At 52.9% G+C, this 18,784-nt stretch overlaps 3 protein-coding genes and 1 long non-coding RNA gene across 6 annotated transcripts in view; 2 read left to right on the top strand and 2 right to left on the bottom strand.

Moving 5' to 3' along the window:
- Nucleotides 1–211: 211 nt before the first annotated feature.
- On the top strand, nucleotides 212–1,837 carry EVA1B (eva-1 homolog B). The gene is made up of 3 exons (XM_036352324.1): nucleotides 212–385; nucleotides 780–874; nucleotides 1,137–1,837. The coding sequence occupies exons 2-3, from the start codon at nucleotides 808–810 to the stop codon at nucleotides 1,562–1,564; spliced, it is 495 nt and encodes a 164-aa protein (XP_036208217.1). The 5' UTR covers nucleotides 212–385; nucleotides 780–807; the 3' UTR covers nucleotides 1,565–1,837.
- Nucleotides 1,838–2,516: 679 nt separating this feature from the next.
- Nucleotides 2,517–11,735, bottom strand: SH3D21 (SH3 domain containing 21). 3 transcript variants are annotated; one of them, XM_036351239.1, is made up of 17 exons: nucleotides 11,582–11,733; nucleotides 11,266–11,423; nucleotides 11,116–11,179; nucleotides 10,781–10,899; nucleotides 10,454–10,544; nucleotides 10,220–10,275; nucleotides 10,060–10,105; nucleotides 9,808–9,908; nucleotides 9,604–9,690; nucleotides 9,376–9,418; nucleotides 5,052–5,099; nucleotides 4,106–4,199; nucleotides 3,985–4,064; nucleotides 3,801–3,895; nucleotides 2,979–3,673; nucleotides 2,775–2,838; nucleotides 2,517–2,694 (listed from the first exon to the last, which is right to left on the bottom strand). In XM_036351239.1, the coding sequence occupies exons 1-17, from the start codon at nucleotides 11,583–11,585 to the stop codon at nucleotides 2,611–2,613; spliced, it is 1,929 nt and encodes a 642-aa protein (XP_036207132.1). In that variant the 5' UTR covers nucleotides 11,586–11,733; the 3' UTR covers nucleotides 2,517–2,610. The 3 variants fall into 3 exon arrangements, with proteins under 3 accessions (XP_036207132.1, XP_036207133.1, XP_036207134.1); XM_036351240.1 differs by having other exon boundaries at nucleotides 3,985–4,028; nucleotides 11,582–11,731; XM_036351241.1 differs by lacking the exons at nucleotides 9,376–9,418; nucleotides 9,604–9,690; nucleotides 9,808–9,908 and having other exon boundaries at nucleotides 11,582–11,735.
- Nucleotides 11,736–12,055: 320 nt separating this feature from the next.
- On the top strand, nucleotides 12,056–13,256 carry LOC118676777. The gene is made up of 2 exons (XR_004974217.1): nucleotides 12,056–12,528; nucleotides 12,812–13,256. It is a non-coding gene; the product is annotated as an uncharacterized LOC118676777 (long non-coding RNA).
- Nucleotides 12,906–18,784, bottom strand: part of THRAP3 (thyroid hormone receptor associated protein 3) — a 55,322-nt gene continuing 49,443 nt past the window's right edge. Inside the window, 3 exon segments of the mRNA XM_036351237.1 lie at nucleotides 12,906–14,419; nucleotides 16,201–16,344; nucleotides 16,805–17,000. Coding sequence (XP_036207130.1) covers nucleotides 14,198–14,419; nucleotides 16,201–16,344; nucleotides 16,805–17,000 — 562 coding nt within the window. The 3' untranslated portion in view covers nucleotides 12,906–14,197.

The following is an 18,784-nucleotide window of genomic DNA, read 5'->3' as shown; positions in this document are numbered from 1 at the left end:
GTGGCCTGGCACCTAGGCAGGACTCCATCCTCCTCATTATTATTATTGTTGTTAGTAGTAGCCCGGGGGCGGGCCGCTGGAACCCGCCTCCCCTGCAGTTTCCTGCGGGGGTGGGGGGGACAAGACGCCCCGCAGGCCTCGCTCCCCCTCCTCTCCCCTTCCTCCGCCGGCCCTTTCCCTCCCCGCCTCCCCCGCCCGCCCCGCCCCGTCCCTCCTCTTTCCTCGGAGGAAACTTTCCGCCGGCTGGTCCATCGGCCCGTGTCCGGCCCGCGCTGCCGCGGCCTGGGAGCCGAGCCGACCGGACGGGGCGGGAGCGGCCGGGCCCCGGGTGTGTGCGGCCGCCGGAGGCGCAGGGGCCGGTCCGCGGAGAAACGGGGCACTAACGGTGAGCGAGCCCGGGCCTGCGGGCCGGCGGGTCCCGGGGGCGGGCGGGATGGGAGAGGGAGTCGGCCTCCCCTCCCCGGAGCTCGCCCAGGGAGGGCGGAAGGCACCGCGTTTCTCCGACATCTCGCTCTCGGGACCGCGAAACCGGACCTCTTTTGGGGACCTCATGGGGAGCGGGGCCTCCCGCGGCCCCCTCCCTGACTCCAGGTTGGAGGGTGTCGGTGTGCGGGGGGAGGACCCCCGGACAGGGCCCAAGTCTGCGAGGGAGTCGGGCCGCCGCGCTTTCCAGGGTGGGACCTGGGGCCGCTCTTCCAGGGAGAGGAGCTGCCCGAGGAGAGCGGGGTCGGGGTCAGCCCGAGGCGGGGGAGTCGGAGCTGATCGTACCCACCTCGCAGGCGGACCAGGGAGCTGCCCCCGAGCAGCATGGATGCCCCCCGAAGGGACATGGAATTGCTCAGCAATAGCCTGGCGGCCTACGCACACATCCGCGGTGAGGGCGCCCACCCGCGGCGTGCACCTCTCCCTGCCCCTTCCCTCCCCACCCCTTTCATTATAACCCCCCCCCCCCAGCTAGTCACTTACAGCCAGTTACCCCAACCCTCGCTGCCCCCGCTGCCCGATGGCAGCTACCTAATGCCCTTCCAACAGGAGGCACTGTCCTCGCCCCCAAACGGAAAACCGGGAGTCCTTTCGAGACGGAGTGACTCCCACCCGCCGGGGCCCCTCCATGACTCCCGCCCTCTGACCCCCAGCTAACCCGGAGAGCTTTGGCCTCTACTTCGTGCTGGGCGTCTGCTTCGGGCTGCTGCTCACCCTGTGCCTGCTCGTCATCACCATCTCCTGCGCGCCCCGCCCGCGGCCGCGGCTCCTCGCGCGGCGCCGGGACCCGCGTGGCGCCCTAGAGGACGACGACGAGGAGGAAGACGAGGAGGACACCGTGACGCGGCTGGGCCCCGAGGACACGCTGCCCAGCCCGGAGCTGTCCGCGGAGCCCGATGGGACCGTGAGCATTAACGTCTTCACGTCGGCAGAGGAGCTGGAGCGCGCGCAGCGCTTGGAGGAGCGGGAACGGATCCTGCGGGAGATCTGGCGCACCGGGCAGCCGGACCTGCTGGGCACGGGCACGCTGGGGCCCAGCCCCACGGCCACGGGCACGCTGGGCCGCATGCACTATTACTGACCGGGCCTCGCTCCACGGCCGGGCGCGCGGGGTCCTGGACGTGCACGCGAGCTCGTCGCTGACGCAGGACCTTCCTACGGCCCTGCCGGCCGTGCTGTCGGCCCCGCCCCCGCGGCTCCCACGGTGCTATTGGGCGCGATCCCCACCCTCTGGGAGGCGCCCTTCCCCAGTCCTGCCTGAAGACCCTGGGGGGAGGGCAGGACCCAGGGTCCCCACCCCCGCTCCGGGACGGTCCAGAGGTGAAGTGACCAATGAAAGCTGCATTCTTAGTGACTCGTGTCTCTGTTATCCCGGCCTCCAACGTTCCTTTCCGCAGGCGCTTGTCCTGCAGGGGCCCCGGGGCTGAGAGCCGCTGGACTCCTTTACCAGGCTGACCTCCCCATCACGCCGTCCTCAGCACACTTGTCTCACACAGAACGAGTACCACTCGAATTCCTTACTCAAATGCACTCCTTACTCGCACGCTCCTGGGCACACGTCACCCCTGTCCCGACAAGTGCCCAGGGTTCACGCATCACTGCCATCACCCAACGCCAGGCCTCGGGAGCCCGACCTTGACGCCAAGGTGCCCCAGTGTAACCACGTGTGCCTGAGCTGAGGCGCGTTTCTGTGAGTCCTGAAGGGGCAGTGGGGCCAACTGGGAGGAGTCTGGGGTTGGAAAGCAGGGTTGCTGGCGCACAGCTGGATTCCGGAATCCGGCCGCAGGCAAAGCCTGACCCCGCCTGGGCCCGGGCCCCTCCTGCTTGCTGGCGTCCGAAGGAGACGCCCACCCAACCCCCCCGCCCCCCCACCTCCGCCATCCGGTGGGTAAAAATAGCCGTGCACAGGCCTTGGGAACAGTAATGAGAGCCACATGTTGGCCAGATGTGCCAGGAAGAGACTGCCAGGAATGCAGAGCACCAGCCCCGCCCGCCGCGAAGGCCCCGCCCCCGCAAGGACCAGGCCGGCGTGGTGAGCGTACACAGCAAAGTTTACTTTCTTGGCTTTCCCAACGTTGTGTGCAAGGACGTCAGTGCGCGGAGGCAGCCTTCCCTCCAGGCTCCACCTTACTGCGTCTGCGTCTGCGTCTGCTGCTGCGTGGGGCTGGAGCTTGGGGTCAGGGAATCCTTGATCCTCAGGTTCATCTGAACCTGGTGGGGAGACGGCATCAGGGGAGGGTCTGCCACCAGCCCCCTTCCTGCCGGGATTCAGGGATTCGCACAGCACCCACCTCCAGCAGCCGGCGCCTCTCCCTCTCCCTCTTCAGTTCCTCCCAGATGTCCATTAGCTTACTTCTGCAGACATGAGAATGAGGGGAAGGGTGGCTCAGCCCTGCCCTTCTCCCCCCCCCCCCTCCTAACCCACCCCCTCCTAACCCACCCCCTCCTAACCCACCCCCTCCTAACCCACCCCCTCCTAACCCTCCCCGACTTACTCCAGCTGCTCCCCCATCAGCTCCAGGGCCTTCCTTAAAGACTCCACCTCCTCCTGTAGCTTCCTCACCTCCTCATTGTCATTTTTGCTGAGGGTGGGATTTTGTGGGACCAGTGAATGAAGGGTGGGAGTTCCTTGAGGGCCTGGAGTCGGCTTGATGGGAGGTGGATTCTTTTGAGCAGGGGCTACCTTTTCGTGGGCTGCCTCCTCTTTGGGGGTCGTTTCATCCTCCGCAGGCGTCTTCTCCTGGAGGGCGGTGGGATCTGCCCAGAGTTGGACCACATTCTCAAGGGACCCTGACGTAGCCTCCAACTGGAGGTCAGAGCTGTCCCTCTCATCAGGGGGGTGTTCCTCTGGCTTACGGACAGAGGCAGACATGCTCTTGGACTCGGACGGGGCTGCCTCCGGAGAGGGATGCACCTGAGTGTTGTCCCCGGAAGAGGTCTCTTCAGAGAGCATCTGATCGAAGGTCAAGGCCTTTTCTAGGGTGGAGGCCTCGTCCCCAGAAGAGGCCATCTTTGAGTAAAGGGCTTCATCTGCAAGTTCGACACCTAGAGGGGCCTCATCCGCAGAAAAGACCCCTTCTGGAATGCGGGCCTTGCGCGGAGGCAGGGTCTTCTTTGGGGTGAGCGTCTTGCCCGGAGTAGCGGTTTTATTCGCAGGAGGGGCCTTTGCTCGGCTTTTCTGCTCTTCCTCCTGTGGTGATGGAGACGAGGTCTCAGCTGAGGGCTCTCCTCGGCCTGGGATCCTTCACCCGCACACGCCATCCCCCTGGGAAGCAGACTGCCCAGTCTCCCACCCTGCCATGTTGCGGGCCTCTCACCTGAGTGTTTGCAGGTCGCTGCCGGGTAGCCTGGGTTCTGGATCGCTTTCTGCCAGTGTGGCCGGGACCCCCAGCCAAGAGGCTGCCACTGGAGCCTGTGAGAGCAGCATGTCAGGGGCCCGGGCTGAGTCTCTCCCCATCGGTCACCCAGTCCTCACCCAACTGAGAGAGGAGCCAGGCTTACCCGAGTCTCTGGAGGGGCGCTTCTGACCATCTCCACCAGGTGGCCTGCAACATAGCCCCATCAGAAAGGCACAGCATTTCCTACGCACCCTCATCCTTCCCCAGCCCCGCCCTGCTCCTACTTGGCTTTGCTGGGCCCGGTGTGGGCTGTCATCAGCTTCTTGACTGTAGGGAGGGTTGTTTTGGGCATCATCTTTTTTGATTCCTTAACAGGAGCTGGGAGGGAAGAGGTAAGTGCAGCATTTGTTCTCACTTATCCATCCACCTGGGAGGCCCTGGCCCTGCCCGGTGCTGTGCACAGGGATTAGGGACAGGAGGTGAAGCGTGTGACTCCGCCTCTTGGGAGCTCTGGGGAAGCTGACACCTTCATGCCACAGGGGCATAGGGAACTGTGGGGGCACCCCAAAGAGCAGTCAGGGAAGGCTTCGTGGGGGAGGTGGCTCCAAATACTGCCAGTTCTTCAATCCATGCTTTTCTAAGACCTGTCCCTGCTTAGTGTCATGACTGGTTCAGACTTCATTTCTGTCCTGGACCATGGCAAGACCTTCCAGTTCACCCTCCCTGAAACTTCGTTGTCTTTCCATCTCATTTACTCCCTAAGAAATCCCACCCAGTCTCGCGGGCTTAATTACCAGCAATAAGCCAAGGACTCCAACGTATCCACTTCTAGTTCCTCTCTCTTCCCTGAGCCCCACACTCAGATCTGACTGTCCTCCCATTATTTGCACTTGGAGAGCTAACTGGCATCACACACGCAACATGTTCAAAACCTGTCTCTTGCTTCCCAACCTCCCTGTTCCCTGAATCTGCCCCTTTCCCAGGGCTCCCCATCTCACCCAATTGCCCACTTGCTCATACCACAAAGTGAGGAGTGATCCTTGACCTCTTTTATACCTTTATGCTGCACACATCCAGCCCTTCAGTAAATCCCGTCTGCTCTATCTTTAAAACACGTCCTACATCCACCTCTCTTCACTACCTCGGCCCCTGAGCACTCCTGATCAAGTCACCACCATCTTCACCTGGACTATTGCAATGGCCTCCAACCTGGGCTTTGGCTGTACTCACCCTGCCTCTGGTATGTTCTTCCCCCAGCAGTTTGAGTGAGCTCATGTTCTATTGGGGAAGCAGACATAAACAAAAGAAGTAAAACAGGCAATGTGTTAGAGAGTAGGACATATGATTGAGGAAGGATAAGAATAATTTTAAATGGGGTGGTCAGAAAAGGCCACACTAAGGTGACATCAGAGTGGACACCTGAAGGCCATCACACACATTGGTATTGGCATCCACGGACACACAGGCAGCCACCTGGAGTTTTACCCACACATGCTGTATCACATAGACGCATGCACAAATCCCCAGATGCCATGTTGCAATAGGCAAGAGCATGGGTCCTTGAATTCTTGCTCCATGACTTGCCAGTTATGAGAAAACTTGGGTAGGTAAGTTAACCTGTGGCCCAATGTCCTCATCCATAAAACAGGATGACCACAGTACACATCTTGTAGGGCTGTTGTGAAGTTTGAAGGACTTGATCCATATGAATTACTAGAAGAGTGTTTGGCATACAGTCAAAGCTCATAAAAATGTGGTTTTTTTAGCCCTGGCTGGTTTGGCTCAGTGGACAGAGCATTGGCCTGTGGACTGAAGGGTTCAATTCCGATCAAGGGCATATGCCTGGGTAAAAATGTGTTTTTTTAGAAATCGGGGTGACATTGGTTAATAATGTCATGTAGGTTTCAGGTGTCCAATGCTATAATACATCATCTGTATATCATGCGGTGTGCTCACCATCCCAAGTCAAGTCTCCTTCCGTTAAAATGGTAACTTTGACTTTTCTGCTTCCTGAGAATGACTGATGAGGTGCCCTGTGGGGCTCTCCCACTAGATATAATTGCTATTATATCCTGCTTAGGATACAATTTGGGGGCACTGTCGGACTTAAAAGAGGTAGGAGAGGGGCACAGAAAGGGAGAAATTGGGGCCAGAAGTAGCAGGCAGTCCCCTCTGAGAGAAGTCTTTCCCAACCAAGGCATGCAAGACTCCCACACACCGAGATCAAGTCACGCGCTCCCACACGACGATCATAAAATATGAGAAGACAGGCCAGTGAGAGCAGAGTCGGCAGACACAACAAACAACACACCTGGAATGCCAGGTGGAAAATACAGCACAGCCCTGTACAACATATTTGAAGAAATAAAGGATGGGCCTGCACCTAAGGGCTGTCAGGAATAAAAAGACAGATGTGAGGAGGGGAAGAAAAGAAAGAAAGAGAAGAGGAGAGGAGAGGAGAGGAGGGGAGGGGAGGGGAGGGGAGGGGAGGGAGGGGGGGGGAGGGGAGGGGAGGGGAGGGGAGGGGAGGGAGGGGAGGGGGAGGGGGGGGGGGGGGGGAGAGGAGAGCTAATGGGAGGACTCTAGGAGCGGAGAGGGAGATTCCCCTGGAAGAGAAAAACCATACAGCCACCAGCCGCCCTAAGAATAAACCCCTCCCTCCAAAACTCACTCAGAAGTCTCCCCTCTAAATACTCTGGAGGTGAAAACAGCACTCCTGAAATAAGATGCAATGTATAAATTAAACACAGATCAAACATAGCCAAAAAGCTAGAGAGAAAATCAGTAAACTAGAAGTATCGTGAGACAAGAAGTAAAAAACTTGAAAGCAATGTTTTAAAAAAATGGATAATAGAAACAGGGCTTGACTATGGCTGAGTCAGTGGACAAATTTGCACCCCACACGGCTATAAAACTGGACAGAAATGACAAAGCAACCATTTCAGTGCTCTGGAAATTGACCAAAGGCTAAAATAATCTGAGAAGCATTTATGCTTGGTGGGTTCTTGCCTACTCCTCCCCTCCACCGGACTCCTCCCCATTCCCCAGCCCACAATGACTTTTGAGTGTGGGGCAGATTGAAGATCAGAAGGTTCACTGTCATGGTTGAAGGGAACTCAATCAATTTGAGGTATAACATTGGATTTGGCATTGGTGTCATAGATATGATACCAAAACCACAAGCAACCAAAGGAAAAAATAAATAAATGGGACTTGATCAAAATTTAAAATTTTTGTGCATTAAAGGACGCCATCAAAAAAGTAAAAAGTTGCCGAACCGGTTTGGCTCAGTGGATAGAGCGTCGGCCTGCGGACTAAAGGGTCCCAGGTTCGATTCCGGTCAAGGGCATGTACCTCAGTTGCGGGCACATTCCTACTGGGGGGTGTGCAGGAGGCAGCTGATCGATGTTCCTCTCTCATCGATGTTTCTAACTCTCTATCCCTCTCTCTTCTTCTCTGTAAAAAATCAATAAAATATATTAAAAAAAAAAAAAAACAAACCAATCCATGAGCTTTAAAGAAAAAAAAAAAAAGAAAAAAAGTAAAAAGTTACCCTAGCCGGGTGGCTCAGTTGATTGGAGCCTCATCCCATGTACCAAAAGGTTGCAGATTTGATTCCTGGTCAGGGCACATACCTAGGTGGCAGGTTCCATCACTGGTCAGGGTGCATACAGGAGGCAATAGATCAATGTTAATGTTTCTCTCTCTCTCCCTCTCTCTCACTCTCTCTCTCTCTCTCTCAAGTCAATTAAAATACAAGTAAATAAAAATGCTAACGGGACTGCTGTAATGAGAAGAAGAAATAGAGAGAGAAACCTAGGCATACAGAATTAAAATGGCAATAAATAAGTACCTATCAATAATGACCCTAAATGTAAATGGGTTAAATGTTCCAATCAAAAAGCATAGGGTAGCCAAAACCGGTTTGGCTCAGAAGATAGAGCATCGGCCTGCGGACTGAAGGGTCCCAGGTTCGATTCCAGTCAAGGGCATGTACCTTGGTTGCAGGCACATCCTCAGTAGGGAGTGTGCAGGAGGCAGCTGATCGATGTTTCTCTCTCATTGATGTTTCTAACTCTCTCTCTCCCTTCCTGTTTGTAAAAAATCAATAAAATATATTTTTAAAAAAAATAAAGCATAGGGTAGCTGAATGAATACAAAAACATGACCCAACTATAAGCTATCTACAAGAGACCCACCTCAGAACAGAAGACACATACAGGATGAGAATGAAGGGATGGGGAAAAAAAAATTCATGCAAATGGAAAAGAAAAAGAAGCTGGAGTAGCAATACTCATATTCGACAAAATAGGTTTCAAAATGAAGGCCATCACAAGAGATGACAAAGGTCACTACATAATATTAAAGGGATCGATCCAACAAGAGGATATAACCCTGGTAAACATATATGCACACAATTTAGGAGCACCTAAATATATAAAAAAAACTTCTAGAGGATTTTAACGGAGAGATCGACAACAATACAGTCATAGGAGGGGACTTTAATACCCCCTGACTTCACTGGATAGATCTTCCAGACAAAAACTTCACAAGGAAACAGTGACTCTAAAGGACACACTGGATCAGATGGATTTAATTGACATTTTTTTTTTTTAAATATATTTTATTGATTTCTTACAGAGAGGAAGGGAGAGAGATAGAGAGTCAGAAACATCGATGAGAGAGGAACATCAATCAGCCGCCACCTGCACATCTCCTACTGGGGATGTGCCCGCAACCCAGGTACATGCCCTTGACCGGAATCGAACCTGGGACCTTTCAGTCCGCAGGCCGATGCTCTATCCACTGAGCCAAACCGGTTTCGGCTTAATTGACATTTATAGAACATTTCACCCCAAAGTTGCAGAATATACATTCTTCTCAAGTGCACATGGATCATTCACAAAGATAGACCACATGTTAGGACACAAAGCAAGTCTTACAAGTTCAAGAAGATTGAAATCCTGTCAAGCATCTTCTCAGATCAGAGTGGAATGAAATTAGAAATCAACTACAGTTGCCCTAGCTGGTTTGGCTCAGTGGATAGAGCATCGGACTATGGACCTAAGGGTCCTGGGTTTGATTCCGGTCAAGGGCACATACCTTGGTTACAGGCTCCTCCCCCGCCCAGGCCCTGGTTAGGGCTTGTGCAGGAGGCAACCAATTGATGTTTCTCTAACATCGATGTTTCTCTCTGTCTTTCCCTCTCTCTTCTACTCTCCCTAAAAATCAACTGGGGGAGGGGGGCGAGGATTAACAAAAAAAGAAATCAACTACAATAAAAACATCCAAACACATGGAGGTTAAATAGCATGTTATTAAACAATGAAAAAGATCTAAATACTCTGATAGCTGCATTTTCAAGACATACAGAGAAACACGAACATATCGATACATACAAACATTGATCTACATACATTCCTATCAGATCCTTAACCCACCAGGATGTAGCTCCTACGTGGGTGTACTGGACCTCTGGGGAGCTGTGGGTGTTTATGGACTGATGGGTCTCCCAGACAATGCCCCTCCAATCCCCGGCCTCCAGGGCACCCACCTGAATCTTGCAATACCACTTTTCGTGGGAGCAGCTTCTTCATCTGTGCAAAAAAGATGTATCAGAATCTGAAGAGAAGCCCCCACATTTCTAGGTCCACCCTCATTTAGGGGTGACCTTCCAGCTGTGTCCAGTGAGCACCATGACCCCCGACTTTGTCCAGAGTAGCCTGTCCGTCCCCTGTCTCCCTCCACATGCACACATCGGAGTGTCTAGCTCTGTACTCACTGGGGGTGGTGGGATCACAAAGTTGTCTGGGAAAACTCCTCTTCTGCCTCGAGACTCTCCTTCCCACCAGCCCTCATCCTCTGTGGTCTGGGAGAGAAAGATGCTGGGGAGAGGTGTGCCCGGTCCCCAAGCTCCTTCCTCCCCAGGCCCCACCCCTTCTCAGCACCTCTTCCCTACACCCTCCCCTGCCTGTGCCTTTCATACCTTCCTCAGTACCTTCACCTCGTCCCCCTTCCGCAGTGCCAACTCATCTGGGGCCTCCGGCTGGTAGTCAAACAGGACCCTGTAGGTCTCAGGGTAGAAGACTGAGGGGAGGTCAGTCCTCTGAAGCCAAATCCCCTCCCCAAATCAGTCTTCAGATCCCTCCTCCAGCTAGGCCCTAGCTGGATCCTCACTTCCGGAGTGAAAGCGGCTTTGGGAAGGGCTACCCAAGGGATTCTTTGGCTGGGTGCTCACCTGTCCGCAGGTAGTCTGGAGGGTTGTCACAGGTCAGGCTGCTCATCTAGTGAGGGCAGGGAGAGGGAGGAACAAGCTGAACCTCCAATCCCTCCTCCCCAACCCGTGCAGATGCCCCATGAGGAACGCCCCACCTCTTTAACCACTCCGCCCAATTTACCTTGGGAGGTTGCTGGGCATCAAGGCTGAGTGAAGGCATGCCTGGGTTATCAAGGCCTGGTGAAGGAAAGGGAGGTTAGAGGGTGTGTGTGTTAATTCATAGGTTAGGTCATAGAAGAGGTCAAAGGGGTCACAAGGTCAAGATGTGTGGGTCACAGGCTTCAGCCACTGGGAGGGTCATTGGAGACTGCAGTCTGGTCACAGGGTTTCACGGGGTCACAGGGTCCGGTCTCACCTGGGGGCCCACTGTCCAGCAACTCCACAAAGTTGGATGGAAAAGCTCCCAGCTGCCCATTCTTCTTTCCCAGCCACCAGCCGTCCTCAATCTGGGGAGGGGGAGGACACAGGGGGTTCTGGTTCTGCCCCCAAGAGTCTAGAAATCATACACTCCTGGTTCTGCCCGATTCTTTCCGATGACCCCCTCCATCCTTGCTGCCTCACTTTCCCATCTCTGCGCCCCTCACCATTCCCATCACCCACACCATCACTTCACCCACCTCCCCACACCCGTGGGTGTCCTCCATCACCTCCCTCACAGCCTCTCATCACCTTCTCCTCTCACCTCCTTTATCACTTCCACAACCTCCCCAGCTTGCAACTTCAACTCGTCTGCCTGCTCCGGGCTGTAGCTGAAGTTCACTTTGCACCATTTTGGGGAGCTCCGCGAGTTGGCAGGGCCACCTGGGATGGGAAGTGAGTGAGAACCCTGAGGCAGGTGCCCCAGTCCGCTGAGCTGGGGGAGGTGCGTAGCCCCGCCCGCTCAGGGCGGAGCATTGTGCTTGAGAACCAATCACAGGCCACAGAGCGGCCGAGCAGCTCCGCCCACAGAGACGCCCGCAGGGCAAGAGTGGGCCGGTCGGACAGCGATGGCTCCGCGCTCCAGCCGGTCGGGCTTACCTCGGCTGCGCGCACAGCGTGGTCTCGGCGCCTCTCCCGCGCCGCGCAGAGTCTCCGGGATTTCCTGGAAATGAGGGCCCGGGAGAGGGGGCTGTCAGCTCCCGAGGGTGAGGGCTGAGACGCCCCGCCAAGCAGACCTCCGGGACTCACCTGCACCAGGCGCTCCGGGAAGGAGCCACAGTGGCCCCCCAGCTCTCCGCGCAGCCAGCCCCGTGCGGGTCCCTTGCACACCTGTCGGACCACGTCCCCAGGCGCCAGACTCAGCTCACCCTCCTTCTGCGCACGGTATCCGGCGAGGACCAGCACCTCTGCGGGCGGAAGCGCGGCTCAGAAGGGCCCAGTCAAGGCCGCCTGGCCATGGCGCAAGTCCGGCTCCGTGTTGGGGAGAGCGGGGTGGTGGTGGAGGTTTTTGTTGCCATTTCCACACGGTTGTATAGAGGACCCACCCCAAACCTCCCGCACATACCCATCGCTTCCGCGACGCCCTCCAGAGCCGGGCAGGGAGGACAGAGCGATCCCGCGGGCAGCCGAGTACTGGGCTGGGTAGGCTGGGACGAGCTGTGAGACTGAATCCAAGGAGGCGGAGACACAAGCGGATAGGATAGGTCCCGCTCCAGGTGCTGAGAGTGGGTGTGGGAGAGGGGGCGGCCTGGCTCAGCAGGTTCGGCCCCCAGCCCAGGGGTGAGGAATCCAAGGTCTCCGGCCAGTGCTGAGGTTACAGCTCCCAGGTCACAGCTCCCCCAGCTGCTCTCACCTGAATTTTCAGTCCAGCTGCCTCCGGTCCTCCAAACCTTAGCCCTGAGGCTCCCACCCACCCTTGGCAGAGCCTTCCTGGCCTATCCTCTCCCTGCTGGCAAGCCTTTAGCTGCAGAAAAGGTGGGGAGAGGCACATACCTGGGTGGGGTCCCCCCTGCAGGTAGGAACCGCTCCTTGGCAGGAGGTGAGTGGAAGGGGTGGTTGTTCTGGTGCCCACAAAGCTACTTACTGCTGGTGTACTCTGCTTTCCCTGGGAGGCGGATAACCCTCCGGGCACCCGGCTAGTGCAGAGGAGGAAGAGCGCAGACTCTTCCTTTGGTTTCAGAAAACACCTCCAGATTCTCCTTTCAGTGCCTCTGCTGGCTACAGCCAGCCCAGAGCTGGCAAGGGCTGAAAGGTAGGGTCCACCTAGTGCCCATCCCATGTGGGCTAGGCTCACTTTCAGGTAATTTTTTAAAAAATGTATTTTTATTGATTTCAGAGAAGGGAAGGATAGAATCAGTGATGACAGAATCATTGACTGGCTGCCTCCTGCACGCCCCCCACTGGGAAACGAGCCCACAAGCGCGGCATGTGCCCTGACTGGGAATCGAACCATGACCACCTGGTTCATAGGTCCACGCTCAAGCACTGAGCCCGCCAGCCGGGCGCTTTCAGGTAAGCTTGCTGCTCAATGGAAAACACAAGGCCGCGTCTGTTATCCACACCCCTCGGCACCGCCCCACTACCTTGGAAGCCAAAGTCCTTGCTCATGCATGACACACCATAGTGAAAGCACCTGGTTCTCCTGGGGTGTCCGACACACAGGGTAAAGTAAAACCACTGGGAGGAGAGAGAATGCAGGCATAAGCTCCTCCCCAGGACAAGTGAGGGTGAGGCTGGTGAAGATCAGGCTGGGCTACAGTTTGAGTTGAGCCCCCAAAGACATTTTATCTTCCAGGTTCCCCGACGCTGCTATGGGAGATACCCGCCCCCACGTGCGTGTACACACACACACAGCGCGACAATGACCAGAGTCCATTTACATCTGCCACTTCATTTATTTATTTTTATTTGTAGGAGGAGTTGAAACAAATCTTTAAGGGGGGTTTCCCCTTAAACATGAATCAAGTAAAACCAACTTAACTATAGAAATGTAGCAAAGTAAGGGTAAAAGTAGCACAACAACCCAAGAGGCTAAGGTTGGGGGGGAGGGGGGGTGGAGAGGTGGGTGCAGTCCGCATATACCATATGCATAAGTGCCATATGATTCACCTGCTCAGGACCGCCTCCCCAGAAGGCAAGCACAAGGACCCATTTTAAGAGGATGTTTTCCCCCCCAAACATCTGAGAATGTTTCAACTTAAAGCTTAAGGTTAAAAAGGAAAAAAAGAAAAAGAGAACCCCACAAACCACCCAGCCATAACCACCTTCCTTAATCAATCATAGGAGTTTCTTTTCATTTTATAAAAAGATTAATAAAAAATATTGAAAAAATTATTTTCTCATCTTATATTTGTAAAGATAATAGAATTCAGAAGTTTCTTAGAAAACAGACCAGAAACCGTCACCGTTCCCACCACTGTTGCTGAGATCAGCAGGGCTAGAAAACTGGGACACCGGAGCTGCTGGTGGAGAATGGGAAGCCCAGCCCAGAAGAAATCAGAAAATATTGGGGGAGGGGGCACGTGGGGTGTGGTTAGGAGCAATACCATGTGATACATGGCTACGCAGAAAAGGGGAACACAAGGTGGTCAGAAAAGCCTTGAACTCCTCCTCTACATACAAAACCAATTTTTACAAAGATCCAAGCAGTTGGTCCCAAACTGAGATGAACACTTCAATGTTTATTCACGTGCTTTGTTTTCTCTCTTAAGAATCAAAGTTGTCCAAATTAAATCTTTCTGCTAATGTTACTATATATGCCTAAAAAAAGAGGGCTTTAAAAACCAGAAAAAGAAATTAAAAATCATCAAATTAGTCCTCTTAATTCCAAATGATATTAAATTAAGAACAAAACTGGTTTCTAAGAGGGAACAAACCAAAATCCAAGTATCGCTCTCCCCTCCCTGCCCCAGTCCCCACCCCACACACCAACAACAAATGAGAAACACAGCTAAAGCCCAATGTGCTGTGTTCTGCTCAAAAACTGGGCCTGACCCCAGGCTCCATGGCTAGCCGCCTCCGTCCAGTGGGACACTGCGCCAGGGATGCTTTCGGCTACAGTAGCATTCTGCATGGCTGGTGGGGGGATTTTCAGAATCTTCTTGGGGCTCTTCTGTTTAGTTCTTCACCAGCCATTTCCTAGCGCCTGTCCCCCGGGAAGGAGCTCCCATCAGAATGGCCCCTACTCAGTGGTGGGCTGTAAATTGTCCTTCTCTTCTCGGTTCTCTGTCCCACTCTCGTCGTCTTCAATCTCCCCTTCTTCCCCGCTGAACTTGTCATGGGCCCATTTGGGGCTGGTGCTGGATTTCCGGAACATGAACCTGCCTCGACCTCGGGGAAAGGCTCCTCGGCCCCGGCCCCGACCTCCCCACTTCTCACTGCCTTCGCCTTCACGGTCGTCATGCTAAAAGGAAAGAAACTGCCATCAATGCCAGAGTTAAAAGTAGCCAGAACCCTCTTCTCTGTACCCACCCCCAAATGTGACTTTCTCAAACCTATGTCCAGACCCCCTTTTTCTGTCCTCCTCCCTATTCCCCAATCCAAAGACACTATTGATTCAGCTCATACAGAATATTCAGTTGGGTACATTGGGAATGCTAAGGCAGTAGCTTGGGCATTATAATAATAATGATGATAAAATCTTCACTGAGCACGGAAAGACCTGTACATGCATTATCTCATTTAATCCTTACATCTACCCTATCATTATCACCCTCCACTATGCAAATGAGTAAACAGGCTTAGGAACTTTAACTCATTATTTATTTAGTACACCACCTCTCAAAGGATGGGTTTGAAAATGCCAATCACACCAAAATATTAAACTGTCTGATCTGGGTTGTCAGGCAGCTAACAGAAGAAGCAGCACTCAAATACACATAGCTACGCTACAGTTCTTCCCACCCCACCCTCAGCCAAGAACAGACAGCAAGACCAAGAGTCAATGAGTTGCTCATGGTCTCAGACTTAGTGGCCAAGTTAGGACCAGAACCCAGTTTCCTGTCTTGTATCTTCCATCTTTAGTTTTACTTAAGGAGGCCGTGTGGCAGAGTAGGAAAAACACAACCTACATCTCAAACAATCCTGCTCTGACCATTTCATCAGAGAGGAGGCATCCAATGAAAGAATGAATGAGAATTTTGAAAAGTAGGAGTCGCTGCTAAGTCATCAGCCCCATCAGAGTCTGAACCACCCACCCATGCAATAGGGGTAGGCTCCTGGGGGTCAGCCAGTGAAAGGGCCAGCTGCTTCCTACCAGGGTTGCTTGTTTACTCGGTTAAATGCATCAGGTGGGTGATGCTCCCTTAGGTGGCATGTAGGGGCAGGAAAAAGGGCTCCCACTATAGCAATCCCACTCCAGGACCTATCCTGGGCCCAGTCAACATTTCCCTAAATACAGACTCAAGGGTCCTTGAGGAGTCTCAAAGCAGCCCCAGAAAAGGGAAGGTGGCTGTGCAGAGCCATCTACACAACAGCCTGTTTCCTAGTTGTGCAAATGACAACTCAGACCCATGCCAGCCCTTCTCCTAGAAGATGGAGACTCAGCTCCAGGTTTACCTTGATCACAACACTCAGAGGCACATCTCTCTGCTTTGATCTAAGCCTGCTATTCACATAGCAAGGCGAAGAGAGTGCACTCACTAGCCAGGTATTTCAGCCTAGAAGAGCCCTAACCTGAGGGAGGGGAGCGAGGTGCAGAAGGTGCCTGGTACCTGACACTGACCAACAGCCTAGATGAGAGAAGCCCCAGTGGCATTTCATTCTGGAGACAGAGATCCTGAGCAAGTGTCTTCCTGTCCATCTTGCACCAGCAAGTGGCAGAGTGGAACTGTGGCTTAAAGGAAGGGTTACAGCTCTATCCCTGAGTAGAGACTGAAAGGAGGCCGAGACGGTGGTGGGTGAGCAATAAAACAAGTCACAAACTAAAAAGGGAAGAGCAACCCTTCTTGTTTATCCTAGAATCCATATATAGCGCAGGTGATACACCCTTGAGAGGCCAGGGCTGCCTCTTAGAGAATACTCATCGTGCCAGCACTCTACTGCCCCTCGACACATCCCCCCAGTGCAAGATGCCTCCTCACATATTCAATCAGTTCTGAACAGACCGACCATACCAACCAAAGTTGGTATCAGCTACCATGTGTGCCAAAGGCCCCGGCCCTTCCTGGTTATCCCGACACATACCAGGTAATACTTCTTGCTCTTGGGCGTGTACTCGGGGTCCCACTCCTCTTCTCGGCTTCTCTTTTGAAAATCATTGTTGCTGCTATTGTTGTTGTTGCCAGAGTAGTTGCCTCTGCCCCAGCCCCTACCTCTGGCTCGAAATTGCTGTGGCATAAAGAGGGGAAAAGGAACATAGGACCATGTCAGGGATGGAGAAAAACAATGCCCTGCATTCTGTTCAAGCACATTTCTGGCACAGAATAGTTGTCCTGCAGCCAATATGCAGGTCTACTGGTTTCTAGTCAATCCTTTTCTGTTTACCTAAGGTCTATAGCCTAGACAGAGGACAACATGGCACCAGGGCCTCCAGGCACAGCAGGAGTCAAGATAAGTTGGAAAGTTCTGAGACTAGAAGTCCTAAGAGGCATTCTGGTGTCTAGCTCAGCGATTATGATTAGTAAAATAACTACAAGTGGAAAGCCTAGGTAATGGGGAACCACAGATTCTGAGGTCTGTAGACTGGATTACTTATATTAAGGGCAAACGAACTGGCATTCTGATAATCACATAATTAGAATTGGTGGGAGCAGGAGGTTAGAGAGAAGGGGTGACGGCAGGGTCTTACAAAGGTCCCTCGAGCTCTGCCTCCTCTTTCATTTGGACCCACAAAGTCTTTGGTCCCCAGTCTTGATTTGTCAAAGCCGGTGGTGCTCTCCTCTCTCTCCTCCGTTTCTTCAGTGTACTCCTCCGCTTTGTAGGAGTGGGATGACTGGGAGGAAGAGGATGATGACCTGGACCGGTCTCGTGTTCTCCGGTGCTTCCTATGAAAACAGAAGAGCCAGGAAAAAGCAATAAACCCCTTGGCTGGGCCTCCTGAATAAGAAGCACGGGACTATCAGGAATGTGTTTGTGATGAAGGCATTGATATGAGTAACCTAAAAAAAAACCCCAATTCATCCCACCTTACCCACCCAGGGTACCTGGGGAGGTCCCAATTCTGTCAGTCATGTTCACTGACACATCTACACTTGAGCCTGTGATGAACATAGGATATACACGTAAGGAACAAAACAGTCCATGGCCTCTGGCAGCTCAGTTAATGCATATGCATGAAACAGAAAGGCAGAAGAACACTAACACTGTGCTGAGAGTCCCATGTATATGGTACTGGGACAGAAGCTTCATATATTAGCATCTGTCTGTGCTTTCTAGGACTTTATTCTCTTAGGACAAACACTACCTATCTCTTGGGGTTGCTCTAAAGATCGAACACTTTAGACTGACATAGCAGGCACACAGTAAATGGCAACTCGGAGTATTCAGTAGTATTCCCTCATTTTTCAGGTGACAGAGCTGAGCAGAACCTGGATTCAAACCTACTTCTAATTATACTACTGCTCCACATACCGCCTCACACTGAGCTCAAACAGGTTGTGTTATTAAGCACAAAATCTGGCAGAACTCTTCCCAGTTATTTCCCTACCTTCCCTTCATCTGGTGGAAATTACAGACTATAGCAAATCAGACTACTGCCATGAGTCACTGTCTGTGTACTAAAGGTCAGGGCCAGCCCTGCGTCTAGGGGAGGTTGCCTCTAAGGTGGCAAAAGGCCAGGCTCCCAGGGGTGGAAAAGGACTTACAGGAAGAAGCCAGCCAAGTGGCAGTGGCCTATCATTGTCCTCCCTTCCCTCATCCTCCTCCATTAGGAAAAGCACCTTGCCCCTCCCCCACTTTCCACATGTGACAAACTCAAGAACTTAACTATTTGAATCCTACTAGCATTTACTCATAACAAGGGAAATCTAAGTTATTGTCATAGGATTCATATAACTCAGAGGTAGAACTGACTTCTAGAAATCAAGAGGTTTCCAAAAGGCTCCAGATTTGAATCCTAGCACTGCCTCTCCATGTGTTCCAGGGGAAGAAAAAGTCCATAATCCCAACCAACCCGAAACACTTGAGAGGCTCTGCTCCCTTTCCACCAGGGCAGCCCTGAGAACTACTGTTACCACTTCCATTTCCTATTGAGGAGTAGCAGGTCCTTTATCTATGGCAGCCCTGAAACTGCTGGGGCTCCTAATACACAAGTAACACACTGGAAAGAGACAAAGTACAACAGAAGATCTTGAGTTTTGATGACAGCTGGTACTTCTACGATCTTGGACAAATTGTCCTGAGCGTAGCTTCTTTACCTTCACACCAACTATCCAACTGTTCTCAAAGGATTTGATAATCAAATGGATGCAAAAATGCTTGCCAGCTGAAGTTCAGAAACAGCAAAGGTGGCATTGTTTCTTTTTCTTTTCTTTTATTAAATATTTTTTTTTTTAATATATTTTATTGATTTTTTACAGAAAGGAAGGGAGAGAGATAGAGAGCTAGAAACATCGATCAGCTGCCTCCTGCACATCTACTGGGGATGTGCCCGCAACCCAGGCACATGCCCCTGACCGGAATCGAACCTGGGACCCTTCAGTCCGCAGGCCGACGCTCTATCCACTGAGCCAAACCAGTTTCGGCGTATTAAATATTTCTTTATTGGTTTCAGAGAGGAAGGGAGAAGGAGAGAGAGAGATAGAAACATCAATGATGAGAGAGAATCATT

Source organism: Myotis myotis, unplaced genomic scaffold (assembly GCF_014108235.1).
Source record: "Myotis myotis isolate mMyoMyo1 unplaced genomic scaffold, mMyoMyo1.p scaffold_m19_p_2, whole genome shotgun sequence".
Classification (NCBI taxonomy): Eukaryota; Metazoa; Chordata; class Mammalia; order Chiroptera; family Vespertilionidae; genus Myotis; species Myotis myotis.
This window is presented reverse-complemented; position numbering and strand designations above follow the sequence as displayed.

Bases quoted from the DNA above. Each gene is read 5' to 3' on its own strand.
- EVA1B (XM_036352324.1), top strand. From the start codon at position 808: ATGGATGCCCCCCGAAGGGACATGGAATTGCTCAGCAATAGCCTGGCG. The intron at 875-1,136 runs GTGAGGGCGCCC...TCTGACCCCCAG, and splicing joins GGCCTACGCACACATCCGCG to CTAACCCGGAGAGCTTTGGC.
- SH3D21 (XM_036351239.1), bottom strand. The intron at 10,276-10,453 runs GTGAGACCGGAC...TTCCTTCACCAG, and splicing joins GCTGGACAGTGGGCCCCCAG to GCCTTGATAACCCAGGCATG. The intron at 9,909-10,059 runs GTGAGCACCCAG...ACCTCCCCTCAG, and splicing joins TCCAGACTACCTGCGGACAG to TCTTCTACCCTGAGACCTAC.